General features: G+C 46.8%; 1 protein-coding gene across 2 annotated transcripts in view; it reads left to right on the top strand.

The window, feature by feature from the left end:
• LOC140896520 (cell adhesion molecule CEACAM2-like) overlaps window positions 1-10923 on the top strand; it is a 31447-nt gene extending 20524 nt beyond the window's left edge. For both annotated transcript variants that reach the window (XM_073308445.1, XM_073308444.1), the window contains 4 exons: window positions 111-440; window positions 8704-8817; window positions 9286-9332; window positions 9884-10923. In XM_073308445.1, coding sequence (XP_073164546.1) covers window positions 111-440; window positions 8704-8817; window positions 9286-9332; window positions 9884-10045 — 653 coding nt within the window. In that variant the 3' untranslated portion in view covers window positions 10046-10923. The remainder of the gene's footprint in view (window positions 1-110; window positions 441-8703; window positions 8818-9285; window positions 9333-9883) is intronic.
• Window positions 10924-12688: the final 1765 nt, after the last annotated feature.

Below are 12688 nucleotides of genomic sequence, written 5' to 3'. Positions count from 1 at the left end.
ACAAAATACTGGAGGGGGAGACATTTATTTTAATACATCCCCAGTCATCAGCCATTGCTACTGAAATTCTCCCGCATCAAGGTGCAATCGTCTGTGTTTCTCTCCTGCAGATTTTCCGAAGCTGATGGTGAATCAGACCCCAGTCAATATCGAGGTGTCTGAAGGGTCAGATCTCACCATGGAGTGTAGATTCACGGTATTGAAAAAACACAACACCTTGTATGTAAAATGGTATAAACATAACGGAACTGGGGGAACGAAGAAGGAGCTGATGAGCGAAAAAGGCTGGGGCTCAGGAGCCCTGGCTTTGGAAAAGGGTTTTGTTTCTTTCGCTCTGAAGAACGTGAACGTAACCGATACAGGAACGTACGTGTGTGAGGTGGGAAGCACAGCAAGGAACTGGTCTGCGTCAGGAGCCGGAACCCAAGTGACCATCACTTGTAAGTACCAGGATTTTCCTATCTGATCTTCATGGGGTGAGAGATAGCGAATGACAGCCTAAAGGACAGAGAGTGAATGACTGTTGTAGGCAAAAGCAGGTAAGATCCAGAGGCGAGCGACAAAGATGATCAGAGGGATGGAATGCAGCCATATGAGCAACGGCTGGGTATGTGTAGTTTGGAAAAGAGAAGATTAAGCTGCAGGACATGACAGCGGTCTTCAAATCCTTGAAAGGCTGCCATAAAAAAGATGGAGAAAAGTTGTTCTCTCTTGCCACGGAGGGCAGGACAAGAGTCGATGGGTTCAAACTACAGCACGGCAGATTTAGAGTAAATCTCAGGAAAAACTTCCTAACTGTGAGCTTGGAACAGAGGCCCGGGGAGGGTGTGGAAGGGCCTTCACTGGAGGTTTTCAAAAGGAGGCTGGAGAGCATCTGTCTTGGATGGTTTAGCGGTTGTCAAACTGTGGGACAGGACCCCAAAGTGGGTCGCAACTGCATTTTAATGGGGTCGCTAGGGCTGGCTTAGACTTGCTGGGGCCTGGGGCCAAAGCAAAAGCCCGAGCCCCACTGCCTGGGGCCAAAACCTGAGGGCTTCAGCCCTGGGCAGCGGGGCTCAGGTTACGGGCCCTCTGCCTGAGGCTGAAGCCCTTGGGCTTTGCCCCCCGCCTCCCCATGCCTGGGCCAATGGGGCTCAGGCTCAGGCTTCGGTACCCCCTTCCTGGCATTGTGTAGTAATTTTTGTGGTCAGAAGGGGGTCGCGGTGCAGTGAAGTGTCAGACGCCCTGGTTTAGACACAACAAATGCTGCATCTTGGCGGGGGGTGGGGGGAAGACTAGCTGACCCTTGCAGTCCCATCTAACCCTGTGGCTCTAGGATTCTATGCCAAGGGGGCATCTGCAATGTGGGGGCATGGCAATACGTACAGAGAGAGCTTCTGCTGTAACTCTCGATGGCCATCCACCGAGCTGGTTGTAGCTCTAAAGGATCCTTCCCATCTGCCAAGTGAAAAGGAAAAAGCTCATTTGAAAACCCCACATCCCGGTCATGATAGACCCAACATTTCTACTGCCGATTGCTGCGTCTGAGCTCACAATTCTCACTACCGGCAACGGGGTGAGCACATGGTGCTGGGAAAAGGGAGCGGCAATACATATTGTGTGTATTGGTCTGATGATTTCTGGTGCAAGTGGAAGATGCTCAGTTGACACCCTGAGATTATGAACGGGAGAGTGTAACACGGACAGCTCTCTAGCAGCAACTTGTGGCCAGAGGCCACTTTTCAGCACCGGACCCATTTCCCCCTCTTCAGGACCCTTTAACAACTCACTCAGTTTAAAGTTAGTTCAAACCATCACCTCCTGCAGTCCAGTAACTTGAGTCCCCAGGGGCATATTGGCCCTCTAGGCCCCAGTGCAGTGTGTTGCTCCTGATACTCCAAAACAACACAACACAAACTCACCCTGTCTTCATCCCAACTTCAGCTGGGCACAGCCCTACCTCCCCGAGGGACTGTCTTCCTGCTTCAAAAAAAGCACCTCCTCTTTGTCCTCCTCCACAGGCCTTTCCCACTGGGCCTTGGCAGTCTCTCCCCTGCTTGGACTGGGTCTCTCCCAGGCCTCCCCACCTGGAGACCTTTCCTCACTTTCTCCTGCTTCTTGAGCTTTCCCCCTGCTGGCTCAGAACCTTGCAGGCATTGTCTCACTCGCTGCAGTGTCCACAGACTTGGCCACCATTTCCTGGGCTTGCCCCCTTCTCAGCAACTTCCTGCTTCTTTTGTACTGGAAGCACCTGATTCTGCTCAGGTGGGACTTATCCTGTAATCAGGGTTAGCTTAGCCCAGGCTCTCCATCCCATGGGGCAGGCCTCCTTGTTGCAGATGGGTACAGCAGAGGCAGTGCGGAAAGGCAGTATATTGTAGTGGTTCGAGCAGGAGACTAGGAATTAGGTTGTTTTCATTTTATTTCTGACTGTCACAGACTCTCTGTATGACCTCAGGCAAGTCATTTGGTCTCCCTGAGCCTCCGTCTGTAAAATGGAGATAATATTTCCTTTCCCAGATTCTGTCTGTCTTGTCTATTTCGATTTTAAACTCCTTGGGCAGGTACTGGCTCTCTACATCTATGTACACAGCTAGCACAAGATCAGGGTGTGCTTGGCAAATGCTCTGAAGCCTGGCATGTCGGTATTCACCTGTGATAGTTCTGAGTCACAACTGGAAATGCCAGCATGGGGCAGTTTAATGCATGTACAGAAATGATGATTTGTTTGTACATGCGAATTCGAGTTTGTTTCCAGACACATTAGTCTGAGGACAATTTGTCCGCAACTCTAAAACAAGAGAAATGGAGTTGGGTTCTCAATTTGCAGTTCCTTTGTCTCCTCTGTTCTACTGAAGCAGCTGATAGAGTGTGCAAACCTCAAAGATCCAAAGACCCGAATCCCATCCCACACTCCAGGCTCAGTAACTGTTCTCAAGCATCTTTCCAACGTCAGCCAGTTTTAATTTCCTCATTGCCATTTGCCCCCTTGTGCTCTAACGCTCCCCAGTAACTATATTGAGCTCAAGTTTCCCTCTCACCCATATCTAAGTGTGTAACACAGGAATCCACTAATTTCTCTGAGCGTCACCATAACCATAGATAACACCATTAATATTATGGTAGGTTTTTTCACCTTTTGAGAGCGCGTGAGATGCGAGCTCAGGGGTGGTGGACAAAGCTCGAAAGATTTGGTGTATTCCTTCACACTCGGGATGCTTATCTGAATATTATCTGATCTGAACTTTTAGGAGGTTGTTTTCAGTCTCTGCAGCTTATAGTTCCCCCTCACTGCCCTCCCACGCTGCAGGGCCCTAGAGCCTGGACCACAGCTCGAGCCCAGAAGTCTACACAGCAATGAAACCGCCCCGCAGCCTCATCCCCGAGAGCTCAAGTTGGCTGGCATGGGCCAGCTGCGGCTTTTTCTTTGCTGTGTCAGCATACCCTAAGTTAGTCCTCTTCCTTCTTCCCTTTCTCCAAGTACACTCAGCTGTCTTTGCTAATCTCTTGGGATGGGTTTGGTGACACCTCCTATTTCTAAACCTCTCCTCCCATGTGAAGGGAAATTGAGCTTCAAAGCCACATTAATGGGAGCCTCATTTCCCCTTGTAGTGATCTGTAAGTGTAGCTGGAAGTGGCATGTACCCAGAAGGGTTTTTTGTGGTTCTTCCTCTGTGGCACTAACAAGATAAATTCCTGTTGTTCTCTTCAAAGCACGTATGATTCTAAAAGTTCAGGAATACTCTCCAGAGGGAAAAAATGAAGTCTCCACTGAAATTAGAACACAAGACAGCAAAGAGATCAGATTCACTCATTGTGCGACTCAGAAGAGGAGTTATCATCCCAGCACATGACTAGAGGAATTCTACAGTACATACAGAGCTTGCTATGGCACTTTGCCTCTTCTTCTGTGGAGTCCTGCTTATGACTTTGTATCAAAAGGCTTTATAGGAAAAGACGTTTGAAGATGATGTTTAGGAAGCTGTAATTTTCCTGCTTTTTGTCAATGGCCAGAATTGTTTCTGGGAAACACAGAAATCTTGCTGTGGCTACAAACTGGAGCGCATCAGTTAACTTCTTAACACCTACAGGGGATATTTTAATGGCCAAGCTTCATAAAGGGGCCTGAAATGCTGGAGAGAAAAACTGTTTCTTTAAATACTTCAGCTGATTGACATGTTTCTGCATCAAGGTGAAGTCACTTGTGTTTCTCTCTCTCTGCAGCTGTTGACCTGCTGGTGAATCAGAGCCCTGTCTTTGTCAATGAGGAGGAAGGGAAACAGCTGAACATAGCATGTAGATGCAGGGCTCTGGAGAAACCCGGCACCAAGTACTCTGTTAAATGGTATAAAACAGGGGCTGACGGACACGAGAAGGAGCTGAAAAACTAAGCCGGCTCAGTCACAATAACTCTAGATTTCTCAGTGGGTCTGGCTTCTCTCACCTTGACTAAAGCCAGCATGAGTGATTCTGGGTTCTACGGATGTGACTTCGGCAAAAATGGCTGTGGGAATGGAACCAGAGTTTACCAGGGTAAACAGCAGCATTATCTTCTCTGATCTGCATTGTTAGGATAGTACACTGTGGTCACCACGGACTCACACTTCCCACATGGTAACTGAAACCCCACAGCTACTTCCTAGTCTAGGACAGGGAGATGCAGTGGTATCTCAGAGATAGGCTGTGTGTAAATTATGGAGTGTTCTTGTAGCCGTGTGGGTCCCTGGATATTAGAGAGACAATGTGGGTCAGTGTGAGGGAGTGCACCAGGCCCCAGAAAAGGAGCAGTGAAGGTGGGTCCTCCAGACCTACCTAGAAAGGCTGCAGGGTAGCAGCCAATCAGAGCTCAGCAGGCTCAGTTAAAAGGAACTGCTGGGCCTGAGCAGGTCAGTTCCTGGCAGGGTCCAGAGGAGTAAGGAAGGGTGCTCCTTGATGAAGCTCAAGGGAGAACCAGGAGGTGGGTTCTGGTGGCACTGGCATTTGGTATAGAAAAAGAGGAGTTAAGAACTTCAGCCCTGAGATAAGGGTGAAGTGGAAGGGACTACATGGGAAGCAGCCCAGGGAACAACAGCAGCTTGACAGGAAGCAGCACGTGGCTGCTATTTGTAGAGTCCCTGGCTTGGGACCCGGAGTAGTGGGGGGGGGGCTGGGTCAGGGTGGCCAAAGCCCTGAGAAGGGGACAAGTTTATTTAGAAGCCCAAGCACAGAGCTGGAATTTAAAGGGCTGAAGACCCCGCAGAGGGCCATTTGCTGGACTTTGTTACCCCAGAAGAGGACTGAACTTGAAGGCGTGACCTAGCTGGGGCAATAAGAACTGATAAGGCAAAGAGTCTCCAGGGAGAAAGCCCGGGGGGCACCGCCCTATACCAGAGCAGGCACTCCTAGTTCCACCACCTATCCTATGCCAATGAGCACTGTTAGCTATGTCGGCAGGAGAAGCTCTCCTGCGGACATAGTGCTCTCCACACCTACACTTTTGCTGGTAAAATTTTTGTCAGTCACGGGTGTGAAAAAAATATCCCCTTAATCGACATAAGTTTCATGTCGATGACGACTTATGATGACATAAGTTTCATCAGCAAAAGTGGTAATGTAGACAAAGGCTAAGTTTCCCAAAGCTGAAGATGAGCTCTGAGTAAGTTCAAAAACCTTGTCTCTCTCAAGTTGTCCCAGTAAAAGATATTACCTCACCCACCTTATGGGTAAGTACTGACATTTTAATAGTGACCATGAGAAAATAGTTTATTATATTACTGCCTATTCAGAATTCTCATGTTACTAGAATATTAAATTGTCTGGCTTCTCACCTGCCGCTGTTGAACAGACCCATAATCTACACAGTAATTTTGTCATTGTGGTGTTGGTGGGGGAATTCCTGACTCCAGCTCTGTTGAAGCATTTCTGAATATTTGCCACTGGCCTTCGTTAAATAAGGCTGTATAGATGTATTGGGCTTGGCATGCTGCCCTATTATTCTTATAAGTCTGTATATACCAGGGCTTCTGCTGCATTGGGTTGCTATTGACTAACCAATGTCTCATCTGGAGGAATTGCCAACCCTGCAGCTCCTTAGAGGTCTTTAAATGATCATTGGGGCGTGGGGGGACTTGGGATGGGAATAGAGGACTCTTCTCTATCCCCTGCTTCCCCATCATTGATTTGACTCCAATTAGCGAGGCTGAATTGCCCAAGAGTATTGACTAGTCATATGTCAATGGATGACATTTTAGTCTAGCTGCTTCTTTGCGTAACATCATTTGCCAGTGATCGTTCCTGTGAATATCTGTAATATATGGACCTTAAGCACCACAATGGAGCGGGGGTTCCTGTTCTATATGGATCCATAATGGGGCATTATGAGCTATGCCCACGTACCACTGGGGCTGACTTAAGAGGAAGAATGTATTACAATGCCTAATACAATCCTTCTTTGCTTGCAGGAAGGTATTGTTTTTCCATGGATATCAGAGCTCCACGTTTAAACGTGAGGTCTAATTTTTTTTAAGTAAAAAGCATGAACAAGAAGGGATGGGGCCAGAGGGACATTGGAAAAGCTTCCCCTTCGTTCTGATCTCTTGATGCTGTAGGAAGCAAGGGGTCAGGATTTCTTTTGATCATGTGAGTCAGTAGCTTCCCTCTGCCCAAAAATCAAAACAAAACTTAGATCCACAACCAAAAACGGGAAGAACTTCCAGGGTAGTGCAGTTTGTTTTGGATGATGGTGAGTAAATTGGGTTGAAATAGCAAGACCAGAGCATTTGAGAACATTTCAATGAATGTTCTGTACTGGTAAGTCCTGCTTGCAAAGAGTGTCCTTCACATCAGATCTGTGAGCCAAATCCTCAGCTGACACCAAAGGAGTGATGCTGATTTACACCAGAAAAGGCTCTGGTTCTGGAACTTCACAACCAGGATAGGAAGAAACCCTGAATGAGGCTGTCACAGAGAGTTTCTTAAATTACCCCCACCCCAGGTGCGAGGGCTGTAGCAAGAACTCCTCCCGAGCCTCTGAGTGTGAAAAACAGAACCTATTTTCTACGAAAGACCTGTAATTCTAGCCACACCGAAACACAAGGCACCCAAGAATCTCAACATGCTTCTTGATTAAAGAGGAACCAAAAGCAAACAAATGAGAACAAATTACTGGCAGAGCCCTGCAGAAACACTCTCCACGCACAGTAGCAATCTTGCTTCCTCCCATTGGAGATCTTGCCCAGTCATCTTTATCCATGACATTTAAAATATATGTGTATATATAATTTTATATAAATCATATGTGTATATATACACACACCAATCAACTGAAATGTTCCTGCACCAAGGTACAGTCACTTGTGCTTCTCTCTTTGCAGCTGTTGACCTGCTGGTGAATCAGACGCCTGCCGTAATGAATGGATTAGAAGGAAAAAAGCTCACTATAGAGTGTAGGTTCAAGGTGGTGAAAGACTCCAGCACCATGTACAGTGTTACGTGGTATAAGAAGGGGGCTGATGGACACGAGAATGAGCTGAAGAATGGAACAGGCATTGTCACAACAGTCCTAGACTCCTCAAAGGGCCTGGCCTCTCTCACCTTGATCAAAATCAATAGGAACGACTCCGGGCTCTACAGATGTGACTTTGGTAAAAATGGTGTTGGAAATGGATCCAGAGTGACCATCCAGGGTAAATAGCAGCATTGTCCTCTCAGATCTTCACTGTATTTCCTAGGGAAGAATAAGGACCAGGAAAGGAAGAGCTAATGCTAATACTTTGCATGGTGTGATAGTGATTGGACAGGAGTTGCTGGCAAACAGAAGGAGAAGGCAAAGCTATGGAAAGATTTGCAGTGAGAAGTCAGTGATTCCCGGTGGCTTTCCAGATCCTGCCCATCTCTTTTTCCTTTCTTTTTTTTTTTTTGTCATTCAAGTACTTGCAACCCTCCCCTTTTCCTGATGTCCTTCGCACAGCAGCACAGCATTGCTGCCCACCAGAATTCTCTGAGCCATGTGGTGACGGGCGAATCACAAAAGGTTCAGAGGTTCGGAGAAGCACCTCCAGGTTCAGAAGCTCTTCTCGCCCATGTTGAACAGTCAATTTCACCATGATAGGCTCTCTTGTAAGAAGATTTCCAGTGTTTCCACATTTTGAGCAGGATGGAAATGCCTCTCAGTATATTGCTGGTTCTGCTTTCAGTCTTGGACAAAAACAAGAAGTGTCTAGACAGAGGACAGTCCTAAAAACCCACTCACTGCAGTACCACTATTGTAAACTGCCGTGGTTTGGACCATAACTGTAGAATACTGTATTTTTTTTTTTAAAATAAGAGAAATCTTGTGGAACCTCAGCACAGGTTCCAGTTTGATTCTGGGTGAGGGTGTAAGCAAGTCCGTACTTTATCCTAACTGATTAGCCCATTGCAAATATCATCTTCTGACAAATGAATCCACCAGGATGGTGTCAGTTATCATTCTTCCAGTAGTGGTGGAGCAGAGACCCGGCTTCCTTTTTCTCCTTTGGCTGTTCTGCTGCGGGATGCCTCAGGTAGTGGTGGTCTAGTGACCTAGCTCACAGCATCTTCCCCTGCCACTCTGCAGCAGGACTCCTGTAGAGGTGGTAATGCATGACCCAACCTGTGTTGTCTTTCCCTAGAACTAGTGGTGATGGGAGTGCAATAACTCAACTTGCCCTGCCTCTGTAGCGCCTGTCTAGTAGGACAGCAGCTAATGAATGTTTCTTTCAACAGCACATTACCAATGGCTAATGAGCTCTTACATTGCTGCTGGAGCTGCGGCTGGGACAATTCTCTTCTTGCTGGTGCTCGGTATCCTTTTGTGGAGATGGAGACAGTGCTCCAAAGGTAAGATTTACTTGGACAATAAATGCAAGCAATTTCTGTATGAAGGGAGCTCATAGGATGCCGATAGATTCTTCTTTGTGTCCTTCCTTTAGCTGAATAAGGAGTAATTTGGGGAATTTTTGGCCGTGAATGTACAGCAGCGGTGGTGAACAGGCAGCCCTAGTTAGTGAAGTCTCATACCTAAGCACAGATACCGCCTGGGCAATGGTAGGACTATTCTATGTCTCCTCCCTGACCTGAGGAAGCACCTCAAGGTGTGAAAGGTGGATTCAGTCTCCACGTCTATTCCACCTTTGGCTGGATTGCCAACAAAGCCGCCAATTATTGGCAATTGCTTGGTGGGAACGTGTGGGATGTAGATACTGCTCCACTATGAACTAACTAGACTGACAACTACCTCCTTCATTGAAGTGACCCAAAGGTCATCAGAGAATTACCAGCTTGGCCACAACTTCATTTTTTTTCCAGAACCACTTCAAAGCAGGTCAGAGGCAGAGATGACTCAGATGGAGACGGTGAGTTGGAGAGCTTATCGTAAGAGCTGCATTTAATTTTTCTCTCTAGCATAGGGGTATTGAGCATCAACTCCAGGAATACAAGGTAATAAAGAAATCGGTTCTCCTTTTACAGACTGCTCCAAGAACTTCAGAGTAACAGAAAATGCAGCACTAGTCCTGAATAGGATCAGGGGTGGTACGACATTTAAAAAGCTAGAGGGGAATCAAGAATTAATTAGCCTTAGAGCAAAGATAAAGAGCACATAAATTAGCGATTGCGCAGGATCTTCAGCGATAATAGAGAATGCAGCATTGGTTCCAGGCAGTTGGACTGGGAAGTTCAAGGCAGGGGGAATCTTATGCAGCTCCAGAAACCTCAAAATACTGGAGAATGCTGCATTTGTTCCATGAACTTTAGAGGTATCTCATAATCAGAATACAGCTTCCTAAAAAGTCAGCACACCCTTTTATAGTGCCTGTGTCAGTGGAAGATGGTCTAGCATTATAACAGTATGATATGGGCATGAAAGGAACGAGCAGTCTTCACTCATTTTCCTCTTGCTTTGCAGTCTTCCCCTCCACCAGCCGATGAGGTGACTTACGTTGACTTGAACTTCCACAAAAGGGACGCAAAAGCGGAGGAAGATGTTGTTTACACGGAAGTGAAGATACGGCCAAAACAGAGAGATGACAATGTCATCTACGCAAAAGTCAACCCTCATCATCGCTAGGGGAAGAGCTAGTGGGAATTAACAGAGGGGTGACCAGTATTTCACGTCTGTTAAATGCAAGTCTCCATGAAACAACGAATTAGTTCTTAGTAAATGATGGTCCTTGGAGATCAAAGTCCTCTAGTTATGAACAGAACAGGCAGCAACGCAAGATTCCCTCGTTTCCTGCTCCACCAACATGCCTCAACTCTGATGTGGAGAGACCAATTCTGTGAGCAAATGGCGAGTTCTTCTAACCCACCTACTCTTGGCCTATGTGCCGTGATTGTAGCCAGGAAATGGGCCGGGCTGTGGACAGTGGTTCACTAGGAACTGAGTCGAGACCAGAAATTCATTTAACGAACTCACCAGCCATCAGAGTGTTGCAACTTTTAGTTGCTATTTACCAGCACTGTATTTGAACAAGTGACCGAGAGCCAAGCCCTTGAGCCACCCAAGTATGGAATATGTTGCCATCTTGTTGCGGGAAGCCCTGTCCTCCAGTGAAGGTGCCAAGTGTGCTGAATGAGGAAGGAAAAGCCTCCGAAGAGCCATGCTCCCTACACTGAAGAATGTACAGTAATGCTGAAAATGCTCAAGAGCAATTTCCCATACTTTCATGAATAAGACTGACACGATTGTTTCATCTTTCTAAGCACAAAGTAGGTTTCTCTGTTGGGAGTGAATTAAGCTTCCCTGGATTCCACCCACTTAAGAGCCGAACAACAACAATATGAATTGCTTTGCAAGCAGATTTTAAATATTAACTAAAGCTTTTACAGCAAGTTTAGCTCAGGATTAAGTGTGTGCAATTGCACTGATATAAATGGAGTTATACCTACTTACACCAGGAATGGATCTGTCCCCTTGTGTCTGCGTGGCTTTATTGTAAATTTAAAAAGGAAATGTGTAATTTAAAAAAAAACATGCCATCATTTCTAGCGGTTTAAGTAGATTGTGCTTTTGAAAATATCCCCAATAATTTTAGATAAACCCCCAGAAAAAATAACCAAAGGGGCTGTTGGGCTCCCAAAAATGGAGAGACCCCAAAAAATCAACAGGAGTGCCTTTTAAAGTCTCCCCATAATGCATTGATTTTTATGACTTCTGCAGATGAATGAGATATAACCCGTGCAGACCACAACTCATGGATGGCCATAAGGATACAACCAGAAGAAACAGCATAGCAACCGTGTGAACACCTGTAGAATGTTCTGCTTATTATTAATACCTGTGTAACCCTTCTGCCCATCAGAATTGGCAGCAACAAGGGCCGGGTTCAGTATCTAGGGGTTCCATTCCAATAACGCAATGCAAAACTGGCTCGAGCTCCCACCCAGTGACCTGGGACAAATATATACCACCCCCGCTGGGCACCTCCAAGAGGCAATACTTCCCCTCTCGCAAGCACAGAGTCTGAGTGTGGCAAAAAAGCCTTTTAATAACAGAGAGAAACAATGTGGCATTATGTTGGGGAAACACCACCAACAGGATTCACAACACAACCCATGAGCAAAAACCCACCCCAAGCAAATTGAGTCGTGTCCTTTCCCTTTGGTTCTTGAGTCCAGCAACCCGAAATCACCCAAAAGTCCAATGACCCAAAAGTCTCTGTCCCTGGTCAGGGCAGCCCCAGAGTTTGAAAGTTTAACTGCGGAGCTTTACCTCCCAACCTGGGTGGAGATGGGGGGGGGAGCGATGTAAGGGGCACCTTATATGATCTGAAGCTGACTGCCCCACAGCTCCATAGGGCTCCGCGCCGCTCCACCAGCTCCGCATCCCACAAGCAGCTCCCGCCGCCCCACGAACTGCTCCACAATAGATCTTCAGGCTCCCCCACTACTTAACACAACGCTCAGTGATTTCAGCTCTTAGTCAGTTCAGCTCTTTGGTGAATTCAGCTTGTACTAGGGGAGCCTCAGTGCTGGCGCACCATTAGCCCAAAGTGAGCTCAGCAGTCTGTAACGAGACTCCTAATAGAATAAAAAGTAGCTCTGATATTCCACAGTAGAGAGAAGAGGAAGTGCAATTAGCATGTAAGGCCCTCACCAAGGGATCTATGCCACTGAGTATTAATACTTATCACAATCTCTCTCAATTCACAGAGTTTTGGAACCCATGACCCTTGCCTAGCGAGTGCTACTTAGTTGATGGTGAGTCCCTCCATCATCACAAAAGGCCAAGTACAGTTCCAAGCACAGTTCCCATAATCAGGGTAATAACAATTTATTCTTCCTGCCCTAATAACAGAGACACTGGGGATCCCACAGCAGCCAAAGTGACCATTTGGGCAGCTATGGCCTCATTCTAGGCAGGGTGGCTGTGCCTATGCAAATGAGATCAGCCCCTGAAGTTCTTTTCTACAACTTGCCACACCTCACCAGCAGGTGTCAGGGTGAAGCTCATCCTGACTCTGCTTACACCTGCATCAATTCATTATTAACTAAGACATGGCATCAGCCATTTTCAAGACTGAACTCCCAAAAGAAAAGGCAGCTATCAAATTGCATAAGGGGCTTGGGCCCCTTATGTGGGGTAGGTCTTTAGCCACATCAGTTTCATGAATGCGAATGATGGGTTATTCAGTGGTAACTGTTGTTCATTGGGTATATCACCTCTGCAGATCCACCCAGGGCAAATCTGCAGAGGCAGTCCTTCCAGAAG

This window comes from Lepidochelys kempii, chromosome 12, assembly GCF_965140265.1.
Source record: "Lepidochelys kempii isolate rLepKem1 chromosome 12, rLepKem1.hap2, whole genome shotgun sequence".
In the NCBI taxonomy this organism is placed as follows: Eukaryota; Metazoa; Chordata; order Testudines; family Cheloniidae; genus Lepidochelys; species Lepidochelys kempii.
Note: the sequence above shows the minus strand (reverse complement) of the source record. Positions and strands in the feature narration are given on the sequence as shown.